Raw genomic sequence first — 20461 nt, forward strand, 5'->3', positions numbered from 1 at the left:
AGCCATAACCACGTGAAAGAATATGCATGTAAAGCGATTGCGAACAGTGATTAGAACCTAACAAACAGTAAATAGCAGCTGTTGTTTTTATCATCATTATATATTCAGTATCAGAAAATTGCCGTCTTCAATTGTTGCCTAGGCTCCTCAGGTGTTTAGAGTGACAGGTAAGAGGAACAAAAATCCTCAAGGTTAAAAGCTTATTCTCTATTGTGATGACATTTGGTTCATGTGAATTCTATACATCTTCTAAACAAATGTTAACTCTTTCACTTCCCATTAAGGCATTAGGGTTACAAAGCTGCTTTGCTGTTAAATGTAAAGCGATAAGGAGAAAAGGGTTTTAGTTTTTTATATATTCTGTATTATTTCCTTTAATTCTTAAAACAACCTTGAATTATAGGTATATTTATTCTCACTTTATAGATAAGGAAACTGAAAATCAGAGAAATACAGTGACTCACTCAGGATTATAAAGCTCACTAGAGGTAGAATTAAACCCAGAAATCCAGGTCTTCTAAAACTGTATGAATTCTAACACACCCCTTCCCCCCAGGCTTTCTCACTAGTCTGTCAACCCAATTCAAAGGAGTAAATCTAGATTTCCCTTCTGCCTGGTAATCCAAAGGAATATTTGGTAATTCTGATAACATAAGAGAAATTGAGAACTAGAGGTGGGTCTCCTAAGGCAACTTTTCCCTGAGGTTCCCTAAGATCGGCAGAGTTTCTAAAATGTTGGGAAAGGAGACAAACAACTAAATCTGAGCCTTTCCACATGAATGAGTATCTTTTGTCACGGATAGAGAGGCTACTTTAATTCAATGGAAACTATTCTGGAGGAAATTTTGCCTCAACTCTCAACTCACTGGATGAAAAAAGCAAAAGCTTAACCTGTGCTGATAATAGCGCATGTCTAAATTAGGTAACATCCTGCTTTTCTCCACCAGCTTGGAGGCTCTGAATTTTAACATGAGCAGGAGTGTTTCTCCCAGTGAAGGAACTGAAAGAACATACAAAGAAAGCAATGTGTTGCTCTGGGAGCAACTGGGTATTCAAACAAGATCGGGATCTCAGGGATGAAATTCAACATTCAAATGAGTGATTGAATTAGAAAACATTTATTTTTCCAACTAAGAGAATCTGAGACTATGATGTAAAACTCTTTTGTTTGAGCATTCTCTATCACCATCTATATAGCCAAACACCTGTTATTTTCACTGAGTTTTAGCAAATGCATCTGATCTATTATCCTTTTGCACAATGTGGACACTTCTGTCTCACAAGGGAATTTGATGACCATTTTAATTTAGCTTTGAAAGCTCTGTCTAATAGCTTATTATGGAAGGTCAAGTAAATCCTTTAAGCAAACTTGCATTTGATGGTTACAGCCACCAGGAAATACAGCTTTAGAGGCAGATTAGAAAATATTTTTAGGTATCAAATATGGGCTAATTCAGGTATTAAAATGAAATGTTCACAAGTGTGGGGTTTTTTGAAAGGTACTATATCTGAGGCAAGGATTAATTGTAACATTTGTTAATAACCTAACACAGTTTGAAATATCTATCGTACAGCTTTTAGAATTGGACAAAATTTCATTCAATAAGTAAATAACTTACTGCTTTTAAGCCTCAAAAAATCATCAAGATACATACTCTCAATTGAAGAATTAGATCTAACATTTTTGGTAAATTACAGTGGCTTAATTTTAATGATAAAATAATTAGTAGAAATTTTCACCATAGAACTCATTGCCAATATCAGATAATACTTAACACTGTTACAGACAATAGTATTAGTAGTAGTAGAACAATGTTTCTGATCCTGAAAACATAAAATCTTGCTGAGGATTGTACTTTTTTACTGCATTATCATTATTCCTTCAAATAGTGTCCTCTGCTCCCCTTCTTTTCCAAGTTCAGCAGAACTGCTAATTCACATTAGCTGAAATGTCTATTGTCAAGTGAGCAACTTTTTAGATTAGTGAGCACATTAACTTTTCTAATATGGAAATAAAGATAATAGTATCAAAATGTAATTTAAAATATACTGAAAGACTTGCTGGCTTAAGGAATATATGATAATCTTTTAATTAGTTTGCTTGCCAGCTAGAAAATGAATGAATTCCATCATTTTCACTTCAGTGAAGCACTTTACAAAAAGACACATAAGGTTTTTATTTTATTGATATTGAAAACAAAGCACAATTCTGGTGGTCCTAATAGAAACAGAGTTCAAATCAGGATGTAAAAGTCTACCCTGAGCTGGTAAACCACTTCTGGAGTTATCCAAGTAGCACAGTTTAAGAAAGCACTAGCCATTACTCAGGGCATGATGACTAATAAGGTGAAGTCTATAATTTACATCATAAAAAGGAACTTGGTAAGGACAAGAGACAGAAGAGGAGACCAAGGGATATATTATCAGAACTAATATTCAACGTAAAAGTTCTAATATGGCCATGCCAGTTGATTCCAATATTGAAATGTGTCAGTGCTACTACCCTTACCGTCCGCTAACCTCAGACCCTCCCCCAGGATGTCCCAAACCTCCCAACTGCTCAGCAACTAAAGGGGCCTGGCTCCGAGTCGCCAGCATCCCTCTCCAGCTCTATGGCAGGCAACAGTTCTGAGTGATCAGTTGCAGAGAATGCTGGCTGGTAAATATTTTGAATATTACCCCCTGAATATAATCAGTTGTATGATTTACAAGGAACTTGAATGAGTGTACTCAGAAGGTAAGTTATAGAAGAGGAAGACAATCTTACACATTCAAGTAGAGTTGTTCTTCTGATCTAGGTAGTTGTGTACACAGAATGCTGATTGACACCTAGTAGGTGCTCAATGTTTGGTAGATGAAAATATAAATAAATATTGTTCTGGATCTTAAGATTAGATCATTATTGTTTAAAAATGTAGGTTTTATTATTATGTGGGTATGGTGAGATCATCAGATCAGAAGACTGCCATTGTATTCACAGTTCCCAAAGAGGAGAGAGCACACCACACCATCCAGGGCACCATGGGGTAGCACTAGAGTCAATCAAGAAACAGAGTAAGGGGAATGCATGGGCAAGAGCCTTTACTGTGGTTTCTACAGGAGAGGCAAGACAAGGCAGGGTAAACAGGTTTAGGATTGGCTGGTTGGATGACAATTTCAGCAATCACTGTTGTAAAGGGACTCTTCCTAATTGTGTTATACCTGGCCAGGAGGTGATTACGGCAGGCAGGGAGGAGCAGCTCAGCTTAAGAAGGAAGTAGTTGAGAGGAGGGAGCCCGAACTGGTTGGTTTGCCCTCGAAGAACATGCTCTTGGGTAGGTGTTTAATTATCTCTAGGAAATGGATGGCCCTGGGAGAGGCAGTCTTTGCAGGGTCGGCAAGCTCTCAGATGTCAAAGCATCAGAAATATAGAAAATAAAAAGGCATGATTAATACCGTTACATATGCTTCTGTCTAAGTTATGTATCTTGAAGCATTCCATAGGTTTTCAGATCCCCTCATCATCCCAGTTGCCGTAATTGTACAACCTCCAACTCGTCAATCTGCTTCCCAATATATGTTGCCCCAAGTTGACCATTATTAGAACAGAAAACAGTAAAACATTTTTCTCTTCATGTACACTTTATTCCTATTTATGTAGTCAAAGATCACATTTTTTAAACCATCATATCATATCTGTGTCTGCCCATGAGCTATTTAGTAAGTCTTCAGGTATTTGTTTTTGGCCAATAGATTTTGTTAACTAAATGCTAGCATTGAGATTAAAACTGTCCCTTTAACATTTCATATTTGTTATGTGTTCAGTGTTCCAGTCTATCAACACATTTATAAAGATTGATTCTGTTATTTAACATGCATTACATCTTTCCTAGCTTTGTGTCATACATATATCTTACAAGTATATTTTGTCAGTATGATTTGCGCATCTTCATCAAGTTATTGATCAGGTTGAACAGGCTCAGAATAGCATGTCTTAAGTTAATCAAAAATCTATCCTTTTTTTTTAATTACCTTAAAATGTGCTCTTCTGAACCTGGAGAATATTGAAATACTTTAGTATATAATACTTTACAGTTTAGTTCATCAGGTCTTTCATCTAAGTTTATGTTTATACCATCATATATATTTTGAAAAGCTGTTCTCTTTGATAGGGAAAGTAGAATCAGAAGATACTGGACATTTCTGCTTTCTACCCTGATCGTCAAAGTATTTCAGCCACCCCCTCTCCAACTGTGACCATGGAATGATATTTCTTGTGTATCTTTTGCTGATTAGAGTTGTTTTTAATTAGCAATTTATGGAAAATAAACTCACTTTGAACTTTAGCCTCCTTCACTTAATTTTTTTACCTTTTCTGCTTATTTTGTTCTGTTAATTTTTTTCATCCTTGGTTATGTGCACTTCCTTTCATCTCATGTACCTGTTTTAAACCCTGGTGTCTGTGAGGGCCCTGTAAGTAGTTAGTTTCTATAGACAATAGCTAATAATATTGACTCTTCAATATGTGGCTGGAACTCTTAATTAATAATCTTATTTTTTCTCTTATTAATCATATTTAATCCTGCCCCTGCTGGTGTTCTCTCTCGCTCGCTCGCTCTCTCTCAAACGAATAAATAAAAAATCTTAAAGAAAATTTAATCCTCATCACAACCCTTCTGATGTCATCTCCATTTTATAGAAAACAAAGTTGATATTTGAAGAGGTTTAGTAATTGCTCCAAACCACACAGCTAAGCCACAGATCGGGCACTTGAATTCAGAGGTTTCTGACTCTTAATCACTATGTTAAATAGATGTTTTCTTCCTTGTTTTGAATAATTATAATTCTCTGTGAAGAACTGTATTTTTTTGAATCCCCTATCCCTCTTTAGCTATACTCCTAGCAATTGCTTCACCCTTTTTCATCAGAATGTTTTAGAATCTGCTTTCCTAAGTTGAAATTTCATATCTAATTACTTTCAGAATTACACGTTTTAAGCACTTTGAACTCCAAGATGACACTGTCATCTCCTTCCCAGAGTTCTGTCACTTCCACATAGACTGTAGAATCACAGAACATTAGAGTGGGAGTATTGAGGATGGAGAGGAGCAGAGAGACTGGAGGTAAGTAGACAAATTGGATTACTATGAAAGTAATTAAGGAAGAAGAAATAAAGACCGACTTTAAACCAACAGAAGTAAGATTATAAAGGAGAGCAATGTGAAAACTATTTCTGAAATAGAATCAATAGGGCTTCTTATTGGATGGATGATGAGGAAGCAAAAGGTAGTAACAGGTCAAAAATAACATCAAGGTTGGGGCTTCCCAATTTTCTATCTGTGCATACTTATTTAAAGTATGCAAGTATGAACTGCTGCTTTTCCTTAAAAACTGAATTTCACCTACGTGAGGACACCAGCTCCTGCCCATTCCTACAGTGGCACAGCATTTTTCCTCATTTAGATGGATACATCATTACACTTTTGAAAGTGGTTTTGATTACCTCAGAAACTTTGAATCCTGTTCTTTGTAAATGCCTTTCCGGATTACCTTTTTCTATTCTATAGGAAGACTTCATGCTCCCTAACAAGCTGGAGAATGTGGAAAACTATTCTTCGATTCCTTTCCTTTATCTCTAAAAAAAAAAAAAAAAAAAATTCTACATTGCATCTCCAACGCATATAGGGTGATTTAAACTGGTTTTATAAAAAGAAAAATAAATTTAGTACATGTCCTACATGAAAATAGTCCCTCAGTGCCCAAATTTATTTGGACACAAAATGAACTCAAAGCCTTTATGAATTCTCCAAGAAATTCTTACTGGTGGGCTGGAGTCAGATGTGGGGATGGAGCTGGGGAAAGGTTTATTTCCAGATCCACGCATGCTGCTACTAAATTTTCACTGCTCCTTCCTTTTTGGGCATCTTACATTTAGTTAAAATGGAAGGGGCATTTGTTTTCTGAGAGGTGATTATAAACGTGGCAGGGATGGAAGTGATGGCAAGAGAAGATATGACAGTAAAGTCCGCTCAAATGCTAACCTTGCACCTGCTTTGACATTTTCATATCTCCCACTCCGTGTCCACAGTCATTCAACAATTTCTATGAGCTCTTTCTTTGCACCATATCCTGCTCCATTTCAAAACTTTCTATCCCCACTCCACTTCCACATTTTTCATCCTTCACCTGGATCATTGCAGCAACATCCAAACTAACCTCCTTAATTCTCCATTCTTTCCCTTTAATTTATGCTCAGATCAGGGAACACTGAGAAACTTGAAATTCTATTATTCCATTCCCCTACGTGAAACAGAACCTTGCATTTCAGTTAGAAAGCTTCTAGACTCTCCACATGAAATGTAGGAAGAGAAATCTGAGCCTCCAGGTAATTACCAGACACTGTGCTTAGTGCTTTTCATGTGTCCTCAGTTAATATCCTCACAACCACTTGTGAGGCTGATCAGCCCCATATTGAAAGTGCAGAAAGTGAGGCTCAGAGCGCTTAAATAATTTTCCTTAAATCACACAGCCAGGGAAAAGCTGAGAAAGGATTTGACCCCAGGCCTATCAAGCTCTAAAGCCCAAAAAGTCAGATTTTAATATTCTGAATTTGTGTAAAATAACTCTCTAGAGAAGTAATAACACTCTGATTATAAGGTTTTGGTAACGGCAGTCAATGTCAGTATCGATGGCACGGTTGCTGCTGTCACCGGAACCTTATAATCAGAATTACTTTTCACCATGTTTTTCTTTTAAATAGCTGTTTATATAATTTATGTGATTTCTTGTGTTTGTGCAGCCAGCACCACAAGTGTTAACTGTCCTGGTGGCTATTTTAAATACCAGAGGGCATGCAGTAGTTATAACAAAGAGCAATATCAACTTTTCTCTTCTTTCTGGAATATTAAACTTCAATTAAAATTGGTACAATACAGACTTAAAGACTCCTACTGTAATCAAACCTGTGCAGTTTCGGAAAGATTAAACGTGCTTGCAAGTACCTTGGGAATTTGAGCCTGTCCCTGAATTGTTTATAGCTCTATTACCTCTCGAGGACCCCGAAGGTCCACATAAAGCTCATCACTTCACACTCTGAGAAAGCTGGATTAAACTAAACCCTCCAATTCCTCTTTTGTCTCTCCAGATAATTTTATTTTTGGTTATTTTGCTACAGCATTAAAAAAAATCTTCATAAATTCATTTTTGATATTTCTACAAACTCCTTCATGTGTTTACTTGAAGAAATTCCAGCAATTCAAAAAAAAATTAGCCTAGCCTACGCAAGGTACAAGTGTTTTCATTCCTTTGAGCATTCTTACAAAAGTACACCCTTTAGTGGTGTGTTTACTTATGAAACACTCAACAATGATATGACGACACTTCAAAAATTCTGAAAGGAACTCGAAGAGAGGAAAACATTATGCTCTGTTAAATAGAAACTTACTCAAAATAAATTACATAATTATTAGGGAAGACTAGAAGAAAATCTGTCACTCTCCCCCAGATAACTCCTTCTTAGAGGTTACCAGAGAAAATGAAGGTTAAATTTCATTATTGACACTGAATTATTAGCTTAACTTTTGTTACTGGAATTTCTTAACGCATTTGCTGTATTAAATTTCATTTAAGTTTTTCAAATAACTAAGCTGTTAACTTGGGGTAGTACTTGAAGGGGAATATATGGTGTCAAGGAGGGTTTTTACTGATATTGCTAGTACAGCCTTATCAGATTTATGGTTTGCCAGGAGTATTTTTACCTCCCATTTTATACATAATATCAATTACTTTTTCCAGAAAAAAAATACATACTTTTTTGTAAAACTTTTTCTAGATAAGATTGATAGTGATAGTGTGTCTTCTTTTAGGAATGTCTACTCTTAAATAAGAATTCTGGGGGCACCTAAGTGGCTCAGTTAGTTAGGCATCTGCCTTCGGCTCAGGTCATGATCCTGGGGTCCTCGGATCGAGCCCCACATGAGGCTCCTTGCTCACTGGGGAGCCTGCTTCTCCCTCTCCGTCTGCCACTCCCCCTGCTTGTGCTCTCTCTCTGTCTCTGTGTGTCAAATAAATAAATGAAATTAAAAAAAAAAAAAAGAATTCTGAAGAGTTTTTTGAAGGCTAGAGGTGATGTGGAAGGATTCTTAATTTACCGTTTTTCCTTGTCCTTTTGTTGTTTAAAACAGAAACAGAATAATGTTAATAAAATGAAAGGAAATTACATAGTAATTGACCAATAATGACCAATAATGTTGCCATTCCCTACAACTCTTTATAAATAGTTTTGTTACCCCTACTTGGCAAGCAAAGGAAGTGAGGCTTAGTGAGACCTGCCAAAGGCCCACAACAAATGAAGGGTGGCCCTGAAATTGAGCCCAGGACTCCTACATCTGTGCTTTCTCCATGATACTATGCTCTCCCTATCCCTGAGACTCTTGGTAGACACCAACCATTCCATTGTCATGGATTTGGGTATCTTTAGATATGGGAAGAATAAGATTATTTTCTCATAATGTAGTTGATGAAACACTATATATTCTTTTCCAGAGCTGAGTAACTTCAGAGTAGTAAGGCCATACTTCTGTTCTATGAGTTACTATAATGTCATTCTATTTCACAAAATTTCATTATTAACACCTTTAACACTTTAATCCAAAGACTTCTGTTACTGTAGGCATGCTTCTTTTAGATCCAAACTGTGAGACAAAGAATATCACCTTCCTGGGGTTTTTGGACCCATAAGAAAATCAACCAGGGAAGCTCACCTAGGCCTTGGTGTCCAGAGTTTTTATTGGGGTTTCATTTCATAGGCATGATTGATTGAATCACTGGTCATGGGATTGAACTCAGTCTCCAATTCTCCTCCCCTACCTGGAAGTTAGGCCAATATCACCTGGCTCAAAGCCCCACCTCTCTAATTACGTGGGTCGCCTTTCTGGCATGGCCAAACCACATTCTGAGTCATCTTGTTAGCATGACTCAGATATGGTCTCAGGGGCCCACCATCAATAACAAAGACATTCCTATCACTCAAGAAAATCTGAGGATTTCAGGCTTATCTTCCAGGAACCAGGGATGATGAAGACCAGCCAAACTCTTTATTATACAATAGCTGCCAACAGAGGATGAATTTAAACTCTTAAACCAAATATATTAAAAACAACATGATCATCACAGCAGACTTTTCACATACCAACCAGCAAACAGAAATTTATATGATGAATTAACTATTACCATGTTTAAAAAAAAACAAATAAATCTACTGGCCAAACCTATAAATATTAACCAAATTTGTGTAAATGTGCCCATCACATTTTAGGAGGTTATTACTTCCTTAAATTTATAGGTGGAAAATTACACGTGTTAGCTTAAGATTTGATCATGGATTAAAGACGGTGCATTTATATTTAGCACCTGAATATAAAACCACTTCTAAAGCCACACAGATTGTATCACAGAAGCACAGAATTTTAAATCTGAACATCAGTGACTACTTGCACAATTGAAAAAAAATAAAAACCAGATTCTTATACTAGGTAATTATTTCTCTCAGGATCTTTTATTTCAAACCATACCAGAGATACCATCATTTGTCACAGGAACATATTTTAATATTGACAATGTTAGCATTCAGTTCCAAACCTTAATTCCCTAACCTAAAGATAAATCCTGACTTGCCTGGTTTTGTTCTAAGTGAAGAAGAAAGTCAGCTTCATTGGGATAATAATTCTGCATGTATTGGGCTACCTTCACTGCCATTTCTTACTTTCCCCATCATGGCAACTGCTACAGGACTCCTCCAGATACTAGAGGCCCTATGGGCTCCCATAAGCTCACATTCCTGTGTGGCCCATTAGTTTCACTTTAGGAAAACAAATTGTCTTTAGAAACATTAAAATGCTCCTCAAATTTAAGGGCCTAGTTTCATAAACCATTTTCTTCATATATATTGCGTGAATACATGTGTGTGTGCACATGTATGCACATGCACTCATATGTCTTTTAGGTTAAAAGGTTCTAATTTCATTTTTCAAATATGCTCCTATCATCTGGGAAAATTTATTCTTTTCTATGTGAAAAGCAATAGCTTTTAAGGAAGCCACTTTAAAAAGCAAAGCAAAACAATTTTTTTTTCTAGAAACAGCTCCAAAACATACTACCAAATGTAAACATACAGAAACTTTATCATAAACCCATGTAAACTGTAAATGCAAATTTTCGTACTATGATATAGTTAACCAAAGAATGAAAGTCTGTATACTGAGGAAGTGGGACATTCTAACCAAAATTAACTGCAGAGAAACACTTATAAGTTTTTCCAAACTATGTTGTAATGAAGTTTTAGATTTTTTTTTCTGCTATAGAGTATAGAATGTTTATTTGGTTACCTATCATTGTGGGGTTTTCTAACTACATTGGTTTTTAAACTTGCTAATCTGAGAAATATGGAAATAGGCAACAAGTCTAGTCATGAATGGAAATTTAAAAGGTTCTATTTATAAAGATTGAAACAGAGAAAAATATTTTTAAAAAATTTAAAAACTACTATTCTATTACGCTCAGCAAAATAAGTCAGACCGAGAAAGACAAATACCATATGATTCCACTGATAAATAGAATCTTAAAAAAGACAGAGAATAAACAAACAAAAAGCAGAATCAGAACTATAAATACAGAGAATAAACTGATGGTTGCCAAAGGGGAGGGAGACAGGGGGTTGGGCAAAATGGGTGATGGAGAGTGGGAGATACAGGCCTGCAGTTATGGAATGAGTAAGTCAGAAATAAAAAGCAGAGCATGAGAAATAGAGTCAATGATATTGTAATAGTGATGGAATGGGACAGACGGTAGCTACACTTGGGGTGAACATACCATAATGTATAAACTTGTCAAATCACTAAGTTGTACACCTGCAACTGATGTAACATCATGTGTAAACTAGACTCAAATTTAAAAAGGTAAAATACCATTCTTATACTAGCAAGAATTTAAGTAAATATTATCAAAGATTATAATAAACAATGATTCTTCAGTGTTGCTCAAATACCCGAATACCAATTTTTTTCTCTTTTTCTCTTTTAGTTTTTTTGGGGAATTTTTCTAAGGAATATAGCATCACTTTTTGCTTGATAAAAATGTATTATCTTCACATCTATTTGGAAGTATTTAAATGCATAATTTATGAAAATCTTATAATTTTTATTCTATATATAATTTAAATATATAAGTTCATAATAATAAATAAATATGTCTGTCTTGCACCTGAATAATAATTTTTAATTACAGTCTCAAAAGTATTTTCAAATATTACTTATATAAGTATTAAATTTCCCTGTGAGTTACCCATATGTCTGTGGGTGAACTGAGAGTTTAACTGAGATCATTGAGAAAGTTAGCATAAGAGGGAGATGGTCAGAATCAGTTCACAAACTTACTCACTAATATTTATTGACTGCTTGCTATTGGCAAGATACTGGGCTTATAGCAGTGGATGAAACAGAACCCAGAATTGCAGAGCCTATCATTTAGTGAGGAAGACAGACGTTAAGAAATAATTATACGGACCAATATTCACTTGCAAATCGTGCTGTGTACTATGAAAAAGAACTGAAGGCTATAAGAGAAGTCTTAATACAGACTTAATTTAGATCAGAACTTGTCAGTAAAGGCTTCTTTGTAGATATGACAAAATAAGTTATCAAAAAGAGGTATCACATTTATCCACGGGAAGAGTTGGAGTAGGGACATTCCAGTCTGAGAAAACAATATATAGGAGGATGCTAAGGTAGGAAAGCACTTGGTGGGTTTCAGGAAAAAATTAACGTGACTGAAATACAGTGAAGGGTGGAGGATAGTGTAAAATGAGACTAGAGAGAGAAGCAAGGGTCATATCATGCAAGGCTTGGAAATATCCTAAGAATTTTGTATTTTATCATAAATGCAAGGAGAAATCAAGGATAGGTTTTAAATAGAGAGTTATAAGATCATATTTGTGACTTTTAAATATTACTTTGGCTGCTATGTAGAAAATGGATGGATGTAGCCGGAGAGGAAATGGGTAGACGAGTTAGGAGTCTGTGCTACAAGCCCATGGAATAAAATGGTAGATGAGGCCAGGTAATGGTGATGACCGAATTGGAGAAAAGTAGATAGATTTAAGATACATACTGGAGGTAGTACTGATAGGCTATGATAATAGCCTGGATTCAGGACAGAATGAGGAAAGAGATGTCAAGAACAAAAATCTAACTTTTCCTACATAGCCATGAGTTGGCTGATGGCTGATAGTGTCATTTAATGACATGGAGGAACCCTGGAGAAAGAGCATATCTGGTAGAGTTGAGAGGTGGAGATGAAGAGTTCAATTGTGAGACTCATTAATCCCACTTTGTTCTAAGTATCAGACTTACATTTTATAGTAACATAGCCATCATCCCAGCCTTTTTGGTCCATGTCCTCCACTAGGAAAATCTTGATATGGATTATGGGTTCCTGGAACTAAGATGCTACTTTCAAGAATTAATGAAGAAGGAGAATTAACTTTTTAAGCTAACATGTCTAGTATTTTAGACTTTTGGCCCCAGATAACAAAATAATATGTGCTTAATTTCAAATTAAAAGATTTGGAAGAGAATAATCAGTCAAGAATTAAGCATCGTGGCTAAACCCTCTAAAACCTGATAGTCTGCCTTCCCAAACACAATACCTACATCTTAGCCCAAACTTTTCCATGCAAGAACACTTCCAGTGTTCTTTCTGGTATTGAATGCAAATTTGGGGGCCATTTTATGTTGCCTTTATCTAAAGCTCTTTTAAAAGATTTCCTACTAACTCTCAGTGATTTATAGGCTGGAGCCACATGGCGCTGGTTGTGACTATTTGGACAGATCAGGAGGGAAGCAGGCACAGGAAGAGAATTTAAGATACACGTCACAGAATCCTCACATGACAGAATCCCAAAATCTACAGTGAAAACAGAAAAGAGGGTCTAATAGCTCTCTTACTAATAAAAAGATGGCCCAGTGGTTTCATAATATCCACATTATAGTTGAGTAGTAGGATCATAGCTTATTAAAAAAAAAATGGAGGCAGGGCAGTAACGACAACAATAAACAACATACATTGAATATGTATCATGCACTAAATGCTTTCCCTGTGTAATATTATTTAATTTACTCTGAACCCCTTCAAGATAAGTACTCTATGACTAGCATTTTAGAGAACAGGACATGAGGCTTAGAGGTCATAAATCATTTGCCAGGGGCACCTGGGTGGCTCAGTTGTTAAGCGTCTGCCTTCGGCTCAGGTCATGACCCCAGAGTCCTGGGATCAAACCCTGCATCCAGCTCCCTGCTCAGCGGGAAGCCTGCTTCTCCCTCTCCCACTCCCCCTGCTTGTGTTCCCTCTCTTGCTGTCTCTCTCTTGGGTCAAATAAATAAATAAAATCTTTAAAAACAAATAAATAAATAAATCTCTGTGTCTCTCTCTGTCAAATAAATAAAATCTTAAAAATAAAAAAATAAAAAATAAATCATTTGCCAAAGGCCACACAGGTAGAAAACGGGAGAGTGAAATGGCCAGATATATCTGACTCCAGAAGTGGAGTTTCCTAACACTGTGACACATAGCACGAGCACACAAAAGATGAGATGAAGAGCCTCAGTATTTCTTCAGTGTCAAAAGCTGGAAATAAAAACAAAATTGCTCATACATTGGTCCCCAAATATTTGGGAATATTCCAAAAGAAGGGAAGTGTCCCTGCTGTGCAGGACCATCCTATTCTTACATGGGCCTCCTGCACACAGAGCCAACCACTTATGGGCATTGAAAACTACCTTGAGCTCAGCATGATTTCTTACAAATCTGGAGATATTTGAATTTAATAATACAGTTCCTATCATTGTGAATTTCATCCTTGCTTCTTAAGAAACTGTTAACCTATAATTGTTGATTTCTTTTTCTTTAAATTTCAATGATTAAAATTCATTTTCTATCACCTGGTCCATGATCACTGCACCCCTATTTTTAAACCAATTTAGATGAGTACTTCACTGACCTTTTCTAACACAAAGTATGGATTGGTGAATTATTTTTAGTTGAAAAAATTTGCTTTAGTTTGAGTTTCTAAAAACCAGTAAAAGAAATGCAGTGAGATATCTCAACTCAGTTTTTAGCAAAATTCTAAATGATATAATAGCAATTCTATTAAATATGGCCATTTCTACAAAGATGCAAATACAACGAAGAACACAAAACTTTCTTTGTCACCCTTCAGAAACACAGGCATGGGCCACTCCACTCTAATACCACTCATTCTCTTTCTCGCCGCACAAATGCGGCAGCTCCCCTTTTCAGCAATTCCAGTACATCTGACTGAACGCACTCTTAAATGATGAAGAGAATTTACAAGATAAGGGGCAAGGGCCATTCCACTTGAGGGAGACAGTGCATACAGTGTACAGCAAAGACTTGAAGGGAATCATCAGAAATTGGGGGTGGGGAGGATTAATGCTGGTAGGAGATGAGGCTGTGTAGACAGGTTTGGGACCAAATGTTGAGGGTCTTTTATGCTGAGTGAGGCAGTCAGGCAGATACCTAAGGAACAACAAACTATTGGCAACCCATTTTCTTTCTTTCACAGGCTTTATGTACTTCCTTCACCTCCTGTTATTATATAAGTTGGGGGAAAAAAAAAAAAGCTAACCATACAAACTAGCCAAACAAAGCTAGCTTCTTTTTCTATATCCACTTGGAGTGTATTTCTACAATTCAATATATTTAGCAGCCTGATACTATGGTTCTCTGTATGTGAAATTGTTCTTTGGCACGAAGAAAAGCCATGACTAATTCAAAGGAGGCCTATTTGGGTGGAACTTTTGAAGACTATAAAGCAATTGAAAATACAGACAGAAAAATAAACTATTTTTCAGGAGAAAAAATACACATCTACTGCTGAAGCCATGGGTATTCTTTTTATAAAAGACATGTTTCATCTTTTACGCCTATGCAATTTCCCTCTATGCCAAAAGATTCCTCTATGTATTAAGGGACCAACTCAAATGAAGAAGAACAATGACAATTATACAAGGTTTCCCCAAACCCCCTCCAATATATCCGGATGTCACATAAATTTATTTTTGGAATTTTCTGACCTGGTCAGGACCAACTGAACAGAAGATATGTGGCATGTACATACGTATTGTATGTGTGATTTTAAAACTATTTTTTTAACTGGACTCATTTTACATACAAAATCTTGACTTCAAGCCAACTAAATTTCCAGATTATTTGGCTTTTTCAGCACCTTCTACTTTTACTATAACCAGGACTTCAACTTCAAAGAAAATTGCTCTGTAAGATTTAACACATTTTCTCATTGCAGGTGTGTGCTTCCACCAAGGCAGGGAACATAGTCTATTACTGGCCCACATGCTGAGGGACCAGCAGAAATGTGGCAAGTTTGGTAGAACCTGGGCAACAGGCAAAATAAAATCCTGTTAACAGGTCTAGTGAACTTGGAATGTGTTCTATCCCTCTAATAAATGTTGGTCTTATTTTTGTGGGGAGTGCTGAGTGTTGTTTGTTGCAAGTGCTTGTCATTTAATTTATTGAAATTGTGAGAAGAATGGGTGGCTATGACAAAATGCACTAAGTGCAGACTCTTTCAAGTTATTCATTAAAATCGTTAGTCCTGTTCCGCCCCCTCTTAAACACAAATGTATTAACATCAAGACTGGTGGAATGATTACCAGGCTTCATGACACCTAGAGGTCGTAATATTTGTCACCTTAATTTTACAATACAATTAAGTAATGATGGATTTAAACAAATGCATTTATAGTACATTTGAGAATCCTGGGGTAAAAATAGGATCAAGATAAATTTTCCCACATTCTAATTAACATTTGCTTGGTCTTAGGAGCACGGCATTCCTACCGACATGGGCTACGCAGTGGCCCCTCACCATTCGGGTGTCTACCCTGTACATGTTCAGCTTTATGAGGCCTGGAAGAAGGTTTGGAATATTAGAATCACCAGCACTGAAGAATATCCACATCTGAAACCAGCTAGATATCGGAGGGGCTTCATCCACAAAAACATCATGGTGAGCTTCCTCCGGTATGCATAGGGTACAACTAATTCTTCCAGATTTACATTCTTCATTTGAAGAAAGAACAAAAGAGAAGAGCAAAATGTTGAGCGCTTAACTATAGGAAAAGCTTCCTGCTGGAGGAAGTATATTTATCATATCTAAGCAAAGGATGTTTTAATTAAAGTCACTTCTTTACAATTCTTTGAATATAAAATGTTTGTTGTTGTTTTTTTTTTTTTTACTGACACTACTACTATTAACCAGGAACTGATGTTAAAATACTAAGGAAATAATATATCTGACTTGCAGATAGTTTACAGAAGCCATTATCTCTTCAAAAAGTTACTTTAGTATGTAAAACAAAAACCAACTCTCTATTAACCATGCTGCTCTTTTACAAGTTAAACTGTTCTCTTTACCATGTCAAACCAAGCAAACAAACAAAAAACTTGACTACTTACAACAAGAAGCTATACATGAAGTCCTGCATAATCACTAACAGATCATAATACGGAGTACGAATGTAACAGATGATGTTAATTAAGTCATTTGCATCCATGGTCAAATTCTCTCCAAAGCTTCCCTATTTTGTGTTTTTGTTTTTTTTATTTTTTACATTGGTGACACTTGCATACTGTCAAGATATGTTATTACCTAATACTTTGTGTGGCCTCCCAAAGGAACTGAATCCTACTTTTTGCCCAAACTAGAAAATCCAAAGAGTGCTGATGAAGTTAGGAAGCGACTTCCTGATTTAGACTCACCCTGGGAAGAAATACCACACAGAACACTGTGTGGTGAGGCACTGGAACTCTCTGTCAGACTACGTTTGACCAGATGCCTACTCTCTAGAAGTAGGTGTAACTCACTTCTTTTCAGACAGTTTTCTAATGTCTGCAAAAATTACAGAATGGATAATGACATTTAATTTGGATCAACTTGCATCTTGACTTTTTCCTCAATAAAAACTGTTGTAAATGCTAGATGGGGACATAATGGCTCTAGTTCAGCCCCGTCTGCCCTTCTTCTTTGGAAAATAAACTCCTATGCCTCAAGTTGCCAGCCTTTTGACCAGAGAGAGTTTAGGACACCTGGGTTATAATTCAAGAGTATTCAATACTTTCCTGCCATTTCTAAATCATATGCAGTCTTAGTAGAATAGGGAACGTAAGTCTCTAAGGACTTTATTAAATGTTGTCCTCTTTTGTTTCTGTTTCTGGCTGTATTGCCAGAAAATTTGCTTGGCTGTGTCCCATGGGGTATGTTCATTTTTTGTTTCTCCTGAAAACATAGTTTACCTGTATTATAAATGCACAAATCTTACAGGTAATAAAGGCTCTCATAGATTTCCTGTTTTGATGGAAGTGTCCCTATGGCTCCAGTTTTGTAGCAATCCATGGAAGCCTCTATATTTGCTTTGTGGGCTCTTGGATAAGAATGTCCAAGTGGGAAGTGCTCAGCAGGCAGTTGATTATGCAGTAAAAGAGAGAGAACATGGCTTGGAGTCATCCAACTAGAGGTGCAAGTTAAGACCACAAGAGCCAATATGCCTTCCTAGGAAGAGAATGAAAAGAAAAAATCACACCCACATTTTGTTTTATGAGATGAGGGAAACTTTTTTTTTAATATTCACAAATCAAATTCCAAAGGCCTTAAATGAAACTCATTACTTCTCTTCAAGCCAGCTATTATTGATCCTGCTATTCCTAATTCAGTTCTGCAATTCAAAATCATGCTGGCCACTGCCTTCCAACTTCCAGTCTCTACATTCCATCAATAATTCCTTTACAATATATTTTTATTTCCCTGTTTCCCACAGCCTAATTCACTGCCTTGATTTCATGTGTAAACTGTGCTGCTGGTTCCTACTTTGTTTATAGCTTCCATTTACCCCCCACACTACAGCCTATCCCACAGAATAGTGCCAAACTTTTATTCTTTTTAAAACACTGCCTTCATTTGGGCCTTCCTAACCTTGATACTTCCAATTATCTCCACACCCCTTAACTTGCTCTTCAGGTATCCAAAAACAGTTTAGATTAAATCTACCTTTCTATCTTCTGTTTTCCCGTAGCTAATACAGACTCACTCCAGCCCAAAAGTTCTAAAACAACATTACTGTGTCCATGTCTTTGTCATTTTTTCTACCTTGAAAGACTTTCTGACCACTCTCTACCTACTCTTCTTCCCTTTATTCCTCAATATCAAGCCCATATCCTATAATTTAATGTAAAGCACCTTGGTGTATAACAGCTGAGCAGCTAACTCAGGCCTACTGTCATGTGAATTCCCATAACAGATCATCTTATAACTCCGCTAAGAATATAAAAGCCTACTACATTTCAAGGTGTTTGTGCCCTAACCAGAGTCTCTGGGTTTCCAGTCCTAGTGCTTTGCCTGCTAGACAAATTTGGTCTTCATTCAGTAAGAAATTAAGGAAAAACCAGGACTCTCTACCCTAACCCCTGGTTGCTAAATGTGACTCTCTGGAGAAAGCCAGAGCCCTCTAAGCAATTAGACTACAGATCCTGATTACTTTCTGTTTCTAATGGAGGTGTCCATTGATAAAGATTCCCATTAGTCATGCTGCCAGCCTCCTAGGTGGTCTTTATTGGTGGCTTCTAGAAGCATTTGTTGACAGCGGCTCCAGGTTTAGGTCTTAGGTACAGGATATTGGCTTCAGGTCCCATTGGTCAAGACTTTTGTTGGTTAGGCTTTCTTAACCATCTCCCAGTTATTGTCAGCAAGTTTCCATAGTCTCCTCAATGTCTCAAAGTTTGAATTTGATAGTGTTATAGTCCCAGAACCAGTTCTACAGGGCAGTCCATAGCAAAGTACCAAAAAAACAAACAACAAAAAAATAAAAAACCCTCTCTCATTCCTTCTCTAACACGAGAGCTATTTCAAGGAACATGTTCAGTATCTGCAGCATTGAGCTCAGTGAGCAGGACAATGGAATATGACCCTGTCACATTCTAAGTATCTCCTCAGCCTCCTGTGGTGGCCCCAGCCTCCTAGGGCTCATGGTAGCTCTTATCCTCTCGGCTCTTATCCTTCCCAGAGTTGCAGGGTAAAGCCCTTGCACTTCCTCTTCTCAGTGTTCAAACTCAAATAATTTGAGAAATAGACAAAACTCAAATTTCTTTTCTCTCTCCATTTTGCATAGAATCAGCAAGGCAATCAAGTCCCAAAGACAGCTCTTTATGTTTCCATAGTTTTTCAAGTAAGATATTCAAACTGAATCCCAAAAGTGATTCAGAATCATCCACTTTTAAAATGTAAAACTAATCTAGCATTTGATCACATGTGGGCACTTCATTATTTAGCTTTGGGGCATTTCTCTTTATTCTGATATAAATTCTTCAAGAGTAGAAAGAATATATCTTTGTGTTCTCCCATATGGACTTACATAGAGTTGAGAATATGTATTTGTTTAAAAAAAAATGAGTAAATGCTGTGTAAAGCTTTGATTTCCAGGAAAGTGATATTTTCATGAATTGTTAGGGAATATATTTAATTCAATTAGAATATCTTTGCACCGGGTTCTTGTTTGCCATTGATTTTGCAGAATGTGTAGTACTTTTAAACATAAACATCACCAGAGCTAATACTTGGCAATAAATTGAAGTTCTTTTAACTATTTCACCAAGATAGAATAGCTCCCAAGGATATTTGACCAATTTACAAAAATAAATAGGATATATAAAGTTTCAATTTACACAGCAATGTATGATATACTGATTGAGCTAAGAATTGTGTTTTTTGTAAGAAACTTTCAAGGACTAGATTGAAATTTATTATAATACAAAAACTAAAGAGAAAGAACTAAACTAAAGAGAAAGAAGGTTGCAAAGCATGAAAAGTCCTACATAGGTAATATTTTGAAAGCACGTACTGAGCCAGATGTGCTTTAAGAATAAAGACAGAAAAAATGAAGATCAATTTACTGAGGACAATAAGCAGAAGACTTGTATATTTAAGATTCTGTAAGCTTGTAGCTCTCCAAAGTATATTCATTAATTGTCTACTACTTCAAGTATACAGTGAGAAACACAGGTCATTATGAAATCGTTATATAAAATTTAGCTAAAGATTGTACCATCCTGCACAGCACTAATTCACACTTTCTTTTATAATTGCACTGTTATTTTACCAGAAAAGCTGTAAGAATTTGAAAAACATACCCTTATCATGAATGTGTATAAGTGAAACAAATAATGGCTTTCATATACAAAGGATGAAAATAAGGTTTTTTCCTAAATGATGTTTTATTATTGTTTATGACAGTTTATACAAATTAATAATCAAAAGCATAATCTCTTTTTAACATAAGAGAAGACACTATGGTTTGTGTCTCAAATATTTGTTCGAATTTAAAAATCTCATTTCTTT

At 36.2% G+C, this 20461-nt stretch overlaps 1 protein-coding gene across 2 annotated transcripts in view; it reads left to right on the top strand.

Moving 5' to 3' along the window:
• Nucleotides 1–20461, top strand: part of NDST3 (N-deacetylase and N-sulfotransferase 3) — a 176892-nt gene that overhangs the window by 68210 nt on the left and 88221 nt on the right. For both annotated transcript variants that reach the window (XM_035030334.1, XM_035030335.1), the window contains one exon: nt 15896–16081. In XM_035030334.1, the coding sequence (XP_034886225.1) occupies nt 15896–16081 (186 nt within the window). The remainder of the gene's footprint in view (nt 1–15895; nt 16082–20461) is intronic.

The sequence above is a fragment of the Mirounga leonina genome, unplaced genomic scaffold, assembly GCF_011800145.1.
Source record: "Mirounga leonina isolate KUSES-001 unplaced genomic scaffold, KU_Mleo_1.0 Mir_357, whole genome shotgun sequence".
NCBI classification, from domain to species: Eukaryota; Metazoa; Chordata; class Mammalia; order Carnivora; family Phocidae; genus Mirounga; species Mirounga leonina.